Consider the following 17,370-nt stretch of genomic DNA (forward strand, 5'->3'; position numbering starts at 1 on the left):
CTTGAGATGAAAATACTTCTTAAACACTTTCTTTTCTTAGTGTTTAATAGTCCAGAGGATTTTTTGTAGCACACTTTATACAATGGAAAATTATTTTAGAGATACTGTTTTGTATTTGAAACTTTAATGTTAGTAATAGCAGTGAACTTTGATATTTTGTATTTTCATTCTTTTCTATAGGCATTGGTTTAAAATAAAAAGAGATTAAGATAATAGCATTGACTATTTTTTTGGTATTTAGGAACCTGTTTTATTCACTGGAACAATAAGGAAAAATCTGGATCCCTTTAATGAGTATTTGGAGGAGGAACTGTGGAATGTCTTAGAAGAGGTAATTTATATAATGTGATTAACTTGTTAGCATCAGTATTTGTGTGTGTACATTCATAGCATTGCAGGTAATTAAGGGAAGCTTATCATTTTAACTGTTTACTTTCTAGGAAAACAGTGATGAGATGGGTACACTTAAAATGTGTATATTGATAATGAAAACCAACAAAATAATTCCCCATGTTTTCATTTTAGCTTTTTCTATAGAACCCAAAGCAACTAGATACAATATTTTGTCCTTAGCAGAGCATTAAACCAGACATTAAAAGTGTGGGGTCAAATTCTATGAGTGACCTAGTTAATTAATTACCCTTCAATGTTCATTTTATTCTTATGACCTTAGGGGATATCTAAGTGGAGACACTAGTTTTTCATTAATTGAAAGATAAACAAGATCCTTCCAATAAAATGCTATGAAGTTTCATAAGAAAATGTTTATAAAAGTATTTAGTTTGAATGTCATGATTACTTATTGATGATTATATCATTTTAATGTTGCAGCATGAATGCAGGTAACAGAACCCTGGTGTGCTGATTCAGATTTTATATGGATACGTTAATTTCTAGAGGAGCTCCTGTTATTTGTGTCATGTTTCCCCTTGCTCTACTTCACTGAATTTCTCTACCCTTGCATGAAAAAAATTCTGACTATTAAGTTGCTGTTGGTTTGTATATTTCAATACTAATTATTTTGTGTATTAGTCCTAGTTTTACAAATTGATTCTACTGATGGCAGAAACTTTACATTTCTAAACCATAGACAGACTTCTAGTCTCCCATGGGATCTAGATCAGTCTTTTGATTTTTAAAAAGTAGCACTTGATAAAGTGAAAGTGAAAGTAGAGTCACTCAGTCGTGTCCAACTCTTTGCGACCCCATGCACTGTAGCCTACCAGGCTTCTCTGTCCTTGGGATTTTCCAGGCAATAGAACTGGAGTAGGTTGCCATTTCCTTCTCCGGGGATCTTCCCGACCCAGGGATTGAACCTGGTCTCCCGCATTGTAGACAGACGCTTTACTGTCTGAGCCACCAGGGAAGTCAGCACTTGATAAATAGGTGCTAAATGTTTGGTTGATCTCTGCATTTCAGAGAAGTATGGCTTATTTCTTTAAAAAATTTTGTATTACACAAATTCAGCATTGATAGTATCTCTGTTAGGGCACAAGTGTGTCTCATCACACAGGAAACCAAGATACAGAAACCTGGGTGTCAGCAGCCTGTGCATCAGGAACCACGTGGTTCAGTCCTTGCTGTGGGACAGCTCACATGTCCATTTCCCGGGGCCTTGTATTAGGTGAATGGGCTCTCTCTTTACTTCCTTTACTGCTGGCCCTGCTCTAGTAAAAGCTCTTCCCCATCTGTTGATTACATTTCCCTGTCTCCTTCCAGTCCTCACCAGCCTTTCTTTTAGAGAAGTAAGAAGGTTCCACGAAATGTGGGAAGCACCTGACATCTATGTTAACCTCCTGTGAGACGTCTTGTAACCTACTAGATACACTACACAGCAGGTTACTTTAAAAATGTTTATGATGATAGAAATAGGGTGCCTTATAAGTTCAGTTAATTGTTTTTCAATTTTGCTATATTCCATTATTTTCCCAACCTCAAAAATGATCTGAACTGTTTCATATTGAGATGTATAGTTTTGATTAGTATTATTTGCTCTATTTTCCTTAAATTATAACTTTTTATATACTTTCCACAGTTTACAGTGTGATATGATATTCTGGAGCCAGTTAATTATTATAAGAATATAATCCTTTAACATGTAATAATAGTGTTATATATAACCTGTCTATATGGATTTACTTTCTAATTTATAGAGACAGATATGTCATATGATGAGATTCACTTCTGCCTTCACACTGCCAACAAATATTTCTGACAGCTTCTTAGACAGGCATCGTTGCAGATTCTGGGTCTATCATAGTCATTAAAAGACACAATCTCTGTCCTTTTCAAGGACATTCTCTTGCATAATCTAACACAATTATCTTGATTAAGAAATAAAATAGTCATATTACACTGTCGTCTAATGTGTTCAGATTCTCCAGTTGTAACTTCTAATTATTATTGTCTACTGCATCTGTTGCCCTTTTCTTCCATTGTAATACTTCTTACCTTGATTTTATGATTACACTACAGAGGGCCTGATATTCATATTATTATCATAATCATCCCTGATTCATAAATAAATACAGTGTCTCAGAAAAAAGTATTTTATGAAAAACACTTCCCTTTACAACTCTTATTGATCATGAAGCAGATATGGACAACCTGAAGGAAAAGGAAAAAACAAGATTAGTTATGTGGTGTCATCCAATTCAGGAGTAAGTGTGAGATTATTTCCTCAAAGTTAGAATGTCAGTCTTAACAAAGACCAAGCACTTGCACCACAATCCAAATCTTACCCTTTACAGTTTGTACACCTTTTATGCTATCACTAAATACCAATACCATATTTAATCCTAACTCAGGATCCTGCTTTCTAGGGATTGGACTCCATCAGGAGCACAGTTCAGGATCACATTTTTGGAAGTGCTCCAGCATTTAGGATATCATGAAAATGCTACTCATTCACCCTTGGTGTTTTGTTGTCTGAAGCTGTAGGGTGTCACATAGCTTACTGGCCTCAATCTGTTGGTTTCTTTATTTGAAGTGTATTTCTTCTTTGTTCTTTCACTTTAAGTACAGCCTAAGTTTGCTTCTTGCTCCATAATATATCTCCAAAATGAATATTCATTGAACTGACCCCTACCACGAAGTGTACTTTCAGATTATATTTTGTAGTTAAAGATTTGTTTTTTTAATCTTAGGAGTATAATTTTATGAAGATAGATTAGTATAAACATGGCCTATATCCATATTGTGAGGGAGATAAGATGTAATATTCATCTTGTTTTTTGTGAGTTTTCATTCACTGGAAGACATTTATGATATTGAAGAAAATGCACTTGACTGGTCCACTATTTATAGACTAAGCTTGGGAAATGTTCCAGGATTACTAATGCATAAGACAGAGTTTTCCATTGTTTAAATTTGTATTATTTTAAATGTTAAAAAATTGTAAAGTGTTAATAATATATCTTTAGAGAACCAAACTTTCTGTAATTTTTTTTTCAACTCCTCAGTAAAGTTGATTCAACCATAAAGATCCTTTTAGATTTTCTGTTTAAACCATATTGGGAGAAATAGCTTCAATTTTTGAGAGACTTTCTGAACTAATTCCTAGGTGGGGGTTGTTGGTGGACGGCATGTGGCAGATATGGGGGGACATTGAGATCTTTCTGTCCTGACTTAACTCTACCCACCATCTTTCTCAGTGAACATTAATTGGAAACAGCTTTTCCCATCATGTGACTGTACATGTAAGATACATAAGAAGTCAGGAGGACTTCAAAGCTCTAATGTCTAAGAGGCTTTTCTACTTCTGCAGCAGTTTGTTTTTGAAATGTTTTTCTTTCTGTATCAACAGGTACAACTTAAAGAAGCCATCAAAGCTCTGCCTTGTGTAATGTATACTGAATTAGCAGAATCAGGATTGAACTTGAGTGTTGGACAGAGACAACTAGTGTGCCTTGCCAGGGCTATTCTCAGGAAAAATCAGATATTGATTCTTGACAAAGCCACATCCAATGTGGATCCGAGGTATGGAGCTCAGATCCATGAAACCTGGAATCCAAATTGTAAATGTGGTAAATGGAAAACATTTAGTGATGCTGAAAAATGTTTCTATGCTCTCTTTGGCCCGCAGATGTCTTTTAATAATATTAATCACAAACAAAGGAAAACAAAGGAAGAAACCAAGACAGTTATATGCTGTTAATATTGTTATGAGGCATCCTTAGAGAGCTGGATTTAGGAATCCAGCTAGTTTCAATCCACATAGTTTCAGTTTCAAGGGAAGGCTATTTTCCATCACTTTATGGAAAATGGTAAATTTCTAAATAGACTTTTTATACTTAGTTTTTTAGGAACAAGATTATATGTTAAAGTATTGATTTTTAATTTTTAACTCTTTAGTCTGCCTTTCCTGTCTTCACTGAAGTATATCAACTTCTCTGATTTCAGAACTGATGAGTTAATACAAAAAAAAATCCATGAGAAATTTGCCCAGTGCACTGTGCTAACCATCACACACCGGTTGAGCACCGTTATTGGCTGTGAACGGATACTGGTAAGTCCCTCACCATTTCAGTTGTGTTCACTTATATTCAATTTTGCACTGATCCTTCCTTGTAAAACTTGATAGAAACCTCCAGTAATTTAATTTTCTCTTGGTTTCTCTTCTCATTCCTGAAAATAACTCGAGTAATGAACTTCAAAATGTGCTATTAAATAATATATCCAATAACCTTATATTTTATATAATAGTCTTATATTTGAATTGTTATTTTTTAAGACATCCAGCCATGAAAATATTCCAAACCCAAATTATAGCTTCATGTTTCAAGAGGCTAGAACACATTCATCTTTACTGTGTCACAGTTGTTTCAGTATTTTTTAATTCCCTTAATCAAAAAATTAACCTTTCATTTAGATTGCCAGGAGGTTGTTGGCTAAGGTTGCAGAATTTTTCAGCTCTTGCTGTCAGAAGGGAGTCCATGAGAAGAAAGGGCCTCGTGAGAAAAATAGTATTTCAGCTGAAAGGATTTAATATAGGAAATTTGCTACATAAGAATTGGAGGCTAGAAAAATGAAAGGAAACACTGGGGTCATGATTTTAGGAAGCAGCTACCATGTCCTAGGACAGATATTCAGACCTAAGAACTCAGAAGAGAGGCCCTATAGTTGGTGCTCAGACCTCCAAGGAGAGGCCCAGTTGCTGGTCATATGTGCTGAAGAGGCAGGATGAAGCTCTTTCTCCATGTGCTAATAGAAGCTCGGAGCTGAAGTCAGGCCCCACTGCTGAGGTGACACTGCAGGAACAGCCAAATCAGATAGAACATTAGCTCTGTTCCACTGTCAGTCTCCCTATAGTGCCCACTTACTGGCAGAACCTACAAAAGGCCAGCTTGCCAAAGAGCCTCTGAAATGTGACTTGCAGAGATCCAACCTGTGCATCACAGGTGAGAGTTTAGAAAGGAAGGCAAATCAAGGCTGAGAGTCTGTAGATAAACAACCTACAAGCCTCTTGCACAGTAGATCGAGGCACTGCACGTGCGGTAGGCTCCAAGCTTTGGTCTCTGGACACCTGTCTAGTATCTTCCCTCCAGATTTGATTGGCTCTTTCCTCTCGGTAATTTAATATTTCCTTCTTTATCTTCTTTTCCTTCCTCCCTCTATTCCTTATCTCTTTTCATATTCCCTTTGTTGTTTCCCTCTGCTGCTTGCTGAGTTCAGTAAATGTTAGAATGTGGCTTTACAAAATGATATAGAAACCATGGCTCAAAGGAAAACCTTTGGCTGCATATAATCCCAAAAGAATGTGTTTTTCACTCAGTCAAGTCCGACTCTTTGTGACCCCATGGACTGTAGCCTGCCAGGCTCCTCTGTCCATGGGATTCTCCAAGCAAGAATACTGGAGTGGGTAGCCATTCCCTTCTGCAGGGAATCTTCCCCACTCAAGGATTGAACCCAGGTCTTCTGCATTGCAGACAGATTCTTTACTGTCTGAGCCACAAGGGAAGTCAGTCCAAAAGAATGCAAGATATATTTACGTATTTTGATGGCCCACAAAAAAATAGGTAATAATCAATAATAAACAGTAACATCCAAACTTCCTTACATCTTATGATAATGGAACTGTCTCTTTTGACTTCTTAGACAGTTTCTGGAATGTCACCCCCTCTCCTTACTTCACGTGCATTGTCAGATGGATCATCAATGGGGACACTGAGTAGATATCAGGCTGTCAGCATTGAAGCAGCGCCTGTAGCCTCACTCACTGAGCTGGACATGCACAGGAGTGAGCTCCAAGGAGTCCGACAACAGGAGTGGGGCATCCCCAACTAAAGGGATGCTCTAGGCTCCAGCAGTGTAGCCAGTTGTCTGGACTAGAGCAGCTCAGTAGGAAGCTGACTCCACCTGCAAACTTTCAAGAGGGACTGCGTTAAATTCCAAGACTACAGGACAGTAACTCAAATTCCAGAAGTATTTTTTTAGCACCTGGTATTCTTAGACAGGACTGAGCGACTTCACTTTCACTTTTCACTTTCATGCATTGGAGAAGGAAACGGCAACCCACTCCAGTGTTCTTGCCTGGAGAATCCCAGGGACGAGGGAGCCTGGTGGGCTGCCATCTGTGGGGTCGCACAGAGTCAGACACGACTGAATCGATTTAGCAGCAGCAGCATTCTTAGATCCTCATTTTGTGTTCTTGAATGCTAATTGGCAAAGTAGCCTTTCATTTCTACTTTTTCCTGTTGCTTTGTTGTTCTTACCTCTTAACACTGTATATTTTGAAGACTGTCCCCCAAACATCTTTCTTCCATAATAAATAAATGATGCTATAAATTTAACTGTTTCCAGCCCTTTGTCAGGTTTTAGAGGCAGCAGCAGAAAGATGGCTTGATCTCTAGCTCACTTAGGGGTTTGTTCAAATAAATTCTTTGTTCCTAAATGCATCCTGCAGCTTTATTTTTGGTTTTTGGTATTCCAGCATTAATAGTAGCAGATCATTTTTATTATCTAATTCTTAGAAATACTGTCACCTTGGGATGTGTGATTGGTTAGGGAAACAGTGAGGAAGGACAGAATTTGGAAAGCATGTTTGCTAGTCAGTTCTCAGTCTTATCCCTTAGCACCTGATTCACAGATGTAAACGTCTGTATCCCTTGAACCAATCAGTTCTGTTGCTGTTATCAAAGTATGTTGAATTTATTTAATGCTTTACTTACTCATGTGTGTTACTTGCTCAGTCACGTCCCACTCTTTGCAACCCTATGAACTGTACCTCGCCAGGCTCCTCTGTCCATGGGATTTTCCAGGCAAGAATACTGAGTGGGTTGCCATTGCCTACTCCATGGGATCTTCCCAACCCAGAGACTGAACCCGGTTCTCCCACATTTTAGGAAGATTCTTTACCATCTGAGCCACCAGGGAAGCCAATCTCCTGGTAAATTTCTGTAACCTCAAATTTTTCTCAGTTGATCAGTGTACAAATCTTTAACATCTTTTAACAAAGCAGTTTACAGCCCGGCCCCTCCCCACCTTTCTAGTTTTGTCCCACTCTGCACCCTCCTTCCTTTACAGCTAAGACCACATTGATGGTCTTCAATTCTCCAAATGCAGCTTTCCCTCTCTCTTGCAGTTGTGCCCTCTCTTGACTGCTGGTGGCTGAGACTAAGGTGTCTGCAGTGGAAATGGTGAGATGGTTGGATTTGGGGGAGATAAGGAAGAGGAGCCAAGTGATGAATTGAATGTGGGACCTGAGGGGAGAGAGAGGAGTCGATGCTGGTGTCTAGGTGTGGAGACTGAGCATCTGGGTGAATGGGGAAGATGGAGAGAGAAGAGAAACGTGAGGGGTCTCTTTGGAGCCTGTCACCTTTGCAATGACTGGACTTGTTTTCCGTGATGTCCTTCACTGTGGAGCTGCCCTTCCCACTCCTATGTTGGGAGACCTTCAGTTTAAGGGTGCCTGATTAAGGTCATCAGTGATGTCACAGGGAGGTCCCGCCAGGAGATGTAAACTCAGCCACTTATTTATATCTTGGTCCAAAATGGTTGTGGTTGCTGACTCTTCTTGTAGGAACAGCAGGATTAGACCTTAGGGGACTACAGCATTTTCTTACTCCGTGTCTGTGTCACCTTTTGGTAATTCTCACAATATGTCAAACTTTTTCACTATCATTACATTTGTTATGGTGATCTGTGATCAGTGATTTTTAATGTTACTTGCCAAAGTCTCCAATGATGGTTAGTAATTTTTAGCAATAAATTATTATTTTGCTTAATTTATTCTTTTAATTAAAGGATAATTGCTTTGCAGAATTTTGTTGTTTTCTGTCAGACATCAACAAGAATCACCCATGGGTATGCCCATGAGCAATGAATTATTTTTTAAATTAAGGTCTGTACCTTGTTTTCTCAAGCATAATGCTACTGCATACTCACTAGGCTACAGTGTAGTCTAAACATAACTTCTATACACCCTTGGAAACCAGAAATATTGTATAACTGACTTTATTGTGATATTCACTACATTCTGGTGTTCTGGAACTGAACCCCCAATATCTCCAAAGGATCCCTGTACCTCTTTCCTTTCAGGAAAACAGGTGACTGTTCTGAAAGCTTTAATGTGGACATGAGACGAGTCAACCTGCTGCAAAACCTGACACTCCAGCCTGAGGGAGGGGCTGATACCGAGGAAGGGAATAACCGACAGGGTTGTCACCATGAAGTCGTGTGGTTATAGGTGTTGAAGATCTTGTTGTTTAGTTGCTAAGTTGTATCTGACTTTTGTGCCACCTCATAGATTGTAGCCCACCAGGTTCCGCTGGCCATGGGGATTCTCCAGGCAAGAATACTGGAATGGGTTACCATTTCTTGTAACAAGTACAATTTGTTGCACTGGTGAATATATCTGCACAAAGACAGAGGGTATGGTTTTGTTTTGTTCTTGTTCAGTTGCTCAGTCACGTCCAACTCCCAGCGACCCTATGTACTGCAGCACACCAGGCTTCTTTGTCCTTCATCATCTCCTAGAATTTGCTCAAACTCATGTCCATTGAGTCAGTGATGTCATCCAGCCATCTCATCCTCTGTTGTCCCCTTCTCCTCCAGCCTCCAATCTTTGCCAGCATCAGAGTCTTTTCTAATGAGTTGGCTCTTCACATCAGGTAGCCAAAGTATTGGCATTTTAGCTTCAGCATCAGTCCTTCCAATGAATATTCAGGGTTGATTTCCTTTACGGTTGACTGGTTTGATCGCCTTGCAGCCCAAGGGATTTTCAAGAGTCTTCTCCAAAACTACAGTTCTTCAACACTCAGTCTTCTTTATGGTCCAACTCTCACATCCATTCATGACCACTGGAAAACCATACCTTTAATTATATGGATCTTTGTCAGCAAATTACTGTCTGTTTTTTAATACACTGTCTAGGTTTGTCATAGGTTTTCTTCCAAGGAGCAAGGGTCTTTTAATTTTAATTAAATTTAATTAATCACTGCAATCACCCTCTGCAGTGATTTTGAAGCCCAAGAAAATAAAATCTCTCTGTTTCATGTCTTCCCATCTATTTGCCATGAAGTGATGGGACAAGACGCCATGATCTTAGTTTTTGAATTTTGAGTTGTTGTCTTTTTTTTTTTTTTTATCCTTTTAGTTCTTTTTTTTTTTTTTTTAACTTTACAATATTGTATTGGTTTTGCCATATATCAAAATGAACCCACCACAGGTATACATGTGTTCCCCATCCTGAACCCTCCTCCCTCCTCCCTCCCTATACCATCCCTCTGGGTCGTCCCAGTGCACCAGCCCCAAGCATCCTGTATCCTGCATGGAACCTGGACTGGCGACTCGTTTCATATATGATATTATACATGTTTCAATGCCATTCTCCCAAATCATCCCACCCTCTCCCTCTCCCACAGAGTCCAAAAGACTGTTCTATACATCAGTGTCTCTTTTGCTGTCTCGTATACAGGGTTATCGTTACCATCTTTCTAAATTCCATATATATGCGTTAGTATACTGTATTGGTGTTTTTCTCTCTGGCTTACTTCACTCTGTATAATAGGCTCGAGTTTCATTCACCTCATTAGAACTGATTCAAATGTATTTTTTTTAATGGCTGAGTAATACTCCATTGTGTATATGTACCACAGCTTTCTTATCCATTCATCTGCTGATGGACATCTAGGTTGCTTCCATGTCTTGGCTATTATAAACAGTGCTGCGATGAACATTGGGGTACACATGTCTCTTTAAATTCTGATTTCCTCGGTGTGTATGCCCAGCAGTGGGATTGCTGGATCATAAGGCAGTTCTATTTCCAGTTTTTTAAGGAATCTCCACTCTGTTCACCATAGTGGCTGTACTAGTTTGCATTCCCACCAACAGTGTAAGAGGGTTCCCTTCTCTCCACACCCTCTCCAGCATTTATTGCTTGTAGACTTTTGGATCGCAGCCATTCTGACCGGCAAGCTACCAACGGTATTCTTCACAGAGCTAGAACAAATAATTTCACAATTTGTATGGAAAAACAAAAAACCTTGAATAACCAAAGCAATCTTGAGAAAGAAAAATGGAACTGGAGGAATCAACCTGCCTGACTTCAGGCTCTACTACAAAGCCACAGTCATCAAGACAGTATGGCACTGGCACAGAGACAGAAATATAGATCAATGGAACAAAATAGAAAGCCCAGAGATAAGTCCATGCACATATGGACACCTTATCTTTGACAAAGGAGGCAAGAATATACAATGGATTAAAGACAATCTCTTTAACAAGTGGTGCTGGGAAAACTAGTCAACCACTTATAAAAGAATGAAACTAGAACACTGTCTAACACCATACACAAAAATAAACTCAGAATGGATTAAAGATCTAAACGTAAGACCAGAAACTATAAAACTCCTAGAGGAGAACATAGGCAAAACACTCTCTGACATACATCACAGCAGGATCCTCTATGACCCACCTCCCAGAATATTGGAAATAAAAGCAAAAATAAACAAATGGGACCTAATAAAACTTAAAAGGTTCTGCACAACAAAAGAAACTATAAGCAAGGTGAAAAGACAACCTTCAGAATGGGAGAAAATAATAGCAAATGAAGCAACTGACAAAGAGTTAATCTCAAAAATATACAAGCAACTCCTGCAGCTCAATTCCAGATAAATAAATGACCCAATCAAAAAATGGGCCAAACAACTAAATAGACATTTCTCCAAAGAAGACATACAGATGGCTAACAAACACATGAAAATATGCTCAACATCACTCATTATCAGAGAAATGCAAATCAAAACCACTATGAATGTTGAGTTTTAAGCCAGCTGTTTCACTCTCCTCTTTTGCCTTCATCAAGAAGCTCTTTAGGTCCTCTTTGCTTTCTGCCATAAGAGTGGCATTATCTGAATATCTGAAGTTGATATTTCTCCAAGCAATCTTGATTCCAGCTTGTGCTTCATCCAGCCTGATTTTTCACATGTTGTACTCAGCAGTATACAGCCATGATATATGCCTTTTCCAATTTTGAACCAGTCTGTTGTTTCATATCCAGTTGTAACTGTTGCTTGTTATCCTGCATACAGGATTCTCAGGAGGCACATAAGGTGGTCTGGTATTCCCATCTCTTGAAGAACTTTCAACAGTTTGTTGTGATCCACAGGGTCAAAGGCTTTAGCGAAATCAATGAAGCAGAAGTAGATGTTTTTTTCTAGAATTCTCTTGCTTTTTCTATGATCCAATGGATGTTGGAAATTTGAGCTCTGGTTCCTCTGCCTTTTCTAAATCCAGCTTTTATATTTGGAAGTTCTTGGTTCACATGCTATTGAAGCCTCGCTTGAAGGATTTTGAGCATTACCTTGATAGTGTGTGAAATGAGTACATTGTGTGGTAGTTTGAGTATTCTCTGGCCTTGCCTTTCTTTGGGATTGGAATGAAAACTGAGCTTTTCCAGTCCTGTGGCCACTGCTGAGTTTTCCAAATCTGCTGGCATACTGAGTGCAGCACTTTCACAGCATCATCTTTCAGGATTTGAAATAGCTCAGCTGGAATTCCATCACCTCACTAGCTTTGTTTGTAGCGATACTTCTTAAGGTCAACTTGACTTCACACTCCAGGATGTCTGGCTCTAGGTGGATGACCACACCATTGTGGTTATCTGGATCATGAAGATCTTTTTTTGGTACAGTTCTGTGTATTCTTGCCACCTCTTCTTAATATCTTCTGCTTCTGTTAGTTCCATACATTTTTGTCCTTTATTGTGTCCATCTTTGCAGGAAATGTTCCCTTGGTGTCTCTAATTTTCTTGAAGAGATCTCTAGTCTCTCCCATTCTGTTGTTTTCCTCTATTTCTTTGCATTGATCACTGAGGAAGGCTTTCTTATTTCTCCTTGCTGTTATTTCAAACTCTGCATTCAGATGGGTATAACTTTCCTTTTCTCCTTTGCCTTTTCTTCTCTTCTTTTCTCAGCTATTTGAAATGGTTTTATTTACTGTAAGTAAATTAAGCAAAAGACTTGTTGGCAACCAACTGGCTTAGTTAATAGCTTTATTTATTTGTTGACACTTCAAAGGGATTTACCCAGCTTTGGCTCATTAAGCACCATTCGTGTTTCAGAATTCTATTTTACAAAGATGTTCTCTCATTTTTTAATTTTATTAAACACACTGACCTGCCTCTTGAGAAACCTATATGTAGGTCAGCAACAGTTAGAACTGGACATGGAACAACAGACTGGTTCCAAATAGGAAAAGGAGTATGTCAAGGCTGTATATTGTCACCCTGCTTATTTAACTTCTATGCAGAGTACATCATGAGAAATGCTGGACTGGAGGAAGTACAAGCTGGAATCAAGATTGCCGGGAGAAATATCAATAACCTCAGATATGCAGATGACACTACCCTTATGGCAGAAAGTGAAGAGGAACTAAAAAGCCTGTTGATGAAAGTGAAAGAGGAAAGTGAAAAAGTTGGCTTAAAGCTCAACATTCAGAAAACGAAGATCATGGCATCTGGTCCCATCACTTCATGTGAAATAGATGGGGAAACAGTGAAACAGTGTCAGACTTTATTTTTGGGGGCTCCAAAATAACTGCAGATGGTGATTGCAGCTATGAAATGAAAAGATGTTTACTCCTTGGAAGGAAAGTTATGACCAATCTAGATAGCATATTCAAAAGCAGAGACATTGCTTTGCCAACAAAGTTCCATCTAGTCAAGGCTTTGGTTTTTCCAGTGGTCATGTATGGGTGTGAGAGTTGGACTGTGAATAAAGCTGAGCGCCGAAGAATTGATGCTTTTGAACTGTGGTGTTGGAGAAGACTCTTGAGAGTCCCTTGGACTGCAAGGAGATCCAACTAGTCCATTCTAAAGGAGATCGGTCCTGGGTGTTCTTTGGAAGGAATGATGCTAAAGCTGAAACTCCAGTACTTTGGCCACCTCATGCAAACAGTTGACTCATTGGAAAAGACTCTGATGTTGGGAGGGATTGGGGGCAGGAGGAGAAGGGGATGACAGAGGATGAGATGGCTGGATGGTGTCACTGACTCAATGGACATGAGTCTGAGTGAACTCCGAGATTGGTGATGGACAGGGAGGGCCTGGAGTGCTGCAATTCATGGGGTCGCAAAGAGTCAGACACGACTGAGTGAACTGAACTGAACTGAAACATAATGGAGTCATAATGACAACTGATTTAATCATCCTTATTTGCTCCATAAGACAGATAAATTAGAAATCCTCTTTCTCGTAAGACTCACCACTGTCTCTGCATTAAAAGGTGAATTCTTCTTGTTTTAGGATTTGCTGGGTGCTTATGACCTGTTTTCTCTTCAGCCAATAGCACAGTTGTCCCCTCCCATCTCTCACACTCCAGCCTTCATATGACCTGTATTCTCCCTAGAAGCATGAGCAAAGGGGCATATGAAAATCTGCACTTACCCTAACAGGGTTGTTGTCTGTGGTCAACATTTTCACTGTCTGTAGTTTTTCTTTGAAAATGAATGACACAGGACAAAAACCAGGACCAGGAATCTCAAATTCTACCTCTTCTATTTGTAAACAATATTGTGCATATTCTTTACCTCTTTTCCTCAACTCAAGCCTCTTCTAAGTATAATTTTTCCCAGAGACATCAAAACCAGAAACTGTTGTAATATACCCACCTGAAAAGCACAAAAACAGGTTATACCTAACTAGCATTTTACTTTAATCCTGTTTTTTACCTTCATGGATTTTTTTCTTTCATAAGCCTACATGGATATAGTTACAACATTTTAGAAGAGAAACCTCGTTCAAAAACATGCCAAGTATTTTCATTAAACTTTTTAGAGAAAAGATAACTAATGTGAAAGTAGAGAGCACAACACAGGAAAAGAAATACTTTATTAGGGGGTGCTTACATACAAAAGCAGCAGATTTGGGAGAGCAATTATGGAGGTGACCATGCTGCAGCTTTCATCATTCCATGGGCAAGAAGAATGACTTCTTATTTCAAGACCGAAGACAAGAATTTGAGTTTAATACCTGCCATAGTGTCCAGTCTCTGAGAAAATCACAAGAACCCATTTAATTAGGGACCCAAATTCCAAGTTGGATCCAAATTGGATAATTGTTCCTGTGTCACCTGGCAGCCAAAAACAGAGGTCTAATACTCAGATCTTCACCTCCCTACTCTATTTGTCCCTAATGGGATCTCCCTTTAATGTTTGTCAGCATATTGAAAACCCTTTCTGGCATCTCTTCCTTTCTAGGCTTTTCCTCCAGCCTCTTATGCCCCCACCTCTCCCTGAAGCCACACCATTGTCACTGATGGCATCCTGCCAATGAAAACAAACCATATTATCTTGCAGTGGCTGCATTTAATTTTTATGTGTAGGGCAGCTCCCTGGAATATCTGTGGCTGCACTGCAGTCCTGCTCCTCTCAACTCCCCCCACCCTTCACTATCTCTTTTCTTCTTTGTTTTTTTCCAGTATTTGACATAAATGAGTTTGAAGCCTCCATCCTGAGCCCTGGTTTGACCTTCCCTCATTTTCCCCTCTCACTCTCCCTCTTGTCCACAGCCATCCACATGAGGCAGGTGGTCCTCCAGGTCTACATCCCTCATCCTGTCATCCCTGTATGCCCTGCCTTAGCTGTTCCCCATGCCAGCTAAACTTATCTTCCCCTTGATCTCACCCTGTAGTTTTGACAGATCACACCATTGGTTTATCACCCAGTCACACCCTGAATTTAGTTTCATTTGTATCTAATTTTAAACTGTCATCTACTGTGTGCCTGTTGCTTATCTTGTATAATGCCAGGGCCCTGAGATGCAGCAGTGAACAAGGAAAACTGCATCACCCTGCCCTCAAGGAGCTGCCAGGCTCATCTCCTGTCCACATGGCCCATGATAGTCCATGTGTCTGGAATGACCACTGTCCACCCACCCACCTTTGTTTCTGCGTTTCACACCTGTCCTTTCTTCAAGGCCTAGTTCATTGCCCTCTCTCCTCCTTGAAGCTCAGAACCTCTGACCAGAAGTCATCTCTTCTGTTACTAAACCCTCCTTGTTATGCTTTTTTACCTGCATGATACACACTTGAGGTTTTCTTCTCTCTCTTCTCTCAGTACAGGCTCCCTAGGGGCAGGGTCTGTGGCTTATGTGTGTTTTCATTTTCCACAGCATCCAGCCAAATACCATTAGTGCACATAAATGTACAATAAATGTTTGCTGAATCAATTCATAAATTAATGAAAATTTACTTAAGTGTTCCTCAAGTGTGTTTTGGCTATGTGTTACTCCTGTTTGTAAACATAAAATATAGTTGATTGACAGTATTTTGTTAGTTTCAGATGTATAGCAAAATGATTCACCTAAATACGTATATATTTTTTCAGAATATTTTCCATTATAGGTAATTACAGTATATTGGACATACTTCCCTGTGTTATACATTAAGCCCATTTTGCTTATCTGTTTCATTTATAGTAGTTTGTATCTGTTGATCTCATAGTCCTAATTTTTATACCCCTCCTTTCCTCTTTAGTAACCATAAGTTTATTTTCTGTGTCTGTGAGTCTGCTTTTGTTTTATATGTAGATTCATTTGTATTATTTTTTATGTTCCACATATAAATGATATCATATTTGTCTTTCTCTGTCTGATTTATTTCACTTAGTATGATATTCTCTAGGTTTACCCATGTTGGTACAAATGGCAATATTTCATCATTTATTGTGATATGAGGGATATTCCACTGCACATACGTGTGCACGCACATGTGTTGGTTTGTTGTATCACATTTTCTTAAACCAGTCATCTGTTGATGGGCACTTAGGTTGTTTCCATATTTTGGCTATTGTAAGTGATGCTGTTATGAATGTCGGGGTGTATGTATCTTTTGAATTAGGGTGTATATATCTTTTTGTCTTTTCTTGATACATGCTCAGTGGTAAGATTGTTAGATTGTATGGTAGCTTTATTTTCATTTTTATCTGAAATCTCCATACTGTTTTCCATTGTGGCTGCACCAAGTTATACTTTTTATCCACACACTTTTCAACATTTGTTATGTGTAGACTCTTTAATGATGGCCATTCTGATCCATGTGAGGTGGTACCTCATTTTGACTGATTAACATTTCTCTGATAATTAGTGATGTGCAGCATCTTCTCCTGTTGGTCATCTGTATGTTTTCTTTGAAGAAATGTCTATTTAGGTCTTCTGTCCATTTTTTGATTGGGTTATTGGTTTTTTGATATTGAGTTATAGGAGGTGTTTGTATATTTTAGATATTAACCCCCTGTTGGTTGCATCATTTGTAAATATTTTATCCCATTCATTTGGTGTTCTCTTTTCATTTTGTTGGTGGTCTTCTCTGCTGTTCAAAAGCTTTGAGTTTGATTAGGTCCCATTTGTTTACTTTTGCTTCTTTTCTTTTGCTTTGGGAAACTGATCTAAGAAAATATGTTGTGATTCATGTCAAAGAGTGTTCTGCCTGTGTTTTCCTCTAGTTCTATAATACCCAGTCTTATATTAGGTCTTTAAACCATTTTGAGTTTATTTTTGTATATGGTTTATTTTGTATGGTTGTACATATACAAAAAGATTAGTGTGTTCTAATTTCATTTATTTGCATGTAGGTGTCCAGCTTTCCTAGTACTATTTACCATGGAAACTGTCTTATCCATTGTATATTCTTGATTACTCTTTCATAGATTAATTGATCATAGGTGTTTGCATACCTGTGTTTTAAAATCGTGCTTTTTCTTCCTTGGCATCAGAATGAGTAGTTTCGTTCTATCCTGTCATACTTAAGTAAAATTATACAATCAGAGCATCTAAGTTGGCCAAGTTACAGAAGATATAAATTATTATGTGGATGATACAGATTCTTTTATTCCTGGGCTCTTTTGAGAGCTGATCTTAGCAGTGGTCCACAG

The 17,370-nt window shown here is 38.8% G+C and overlaps 1 protein-coding gene across 2 annotated transcripts in view; it reads left to right on the plus strand.

Annotated features, from left to right (window-relative positions):
- The window catches only part of LOC133258050 (ATP-binding cassette sub-family C member 4-like), a 334,436-nt gene that overhangs the window by 138,592 nt on the left and 178,474 nt on the right, over nucleotides 1–17,370 (plus strand). The window contains exons 27-29 of one of the 2 annotated variants that reach the window (XM_061434386.1): nucleotides 242–331; nucleotides 3,806–3,978; nucleotides 4,402–4,507. The exons of the other annotated variant lie outside the window; for it this stretch is intronic. Of the exons in view, the coding sequence (XP_061290370.1) occupies nucleotides 242–331; nucleotides 3,806–3,978; nucleotides 4,402–4,507 (369 nt within the window). The remainder of the gene's footprint in view (nucleotides 1–241; nucleotides 332–3,805; nucleotides 3,979–4,401; nucleotides 4,508–17,370) is intronic. 2 annotated transcript variants of the gene reach the window in all.

The sequence above is a fragment of the Bos javanicus genome, chromosome 12 (assembly GCF_032452875.1).
Source record: "Bos javanicus breed banteng chromosome 12, ARS-OSU_banteng_1.0, whole genome shotgun sequence".
Classification (NCBI taxonomy): Eukaryota; Metazoa; Chordata; class Mammalia; order Artiodactyla; family Bovidae; genus Bos; species Bos javanicus.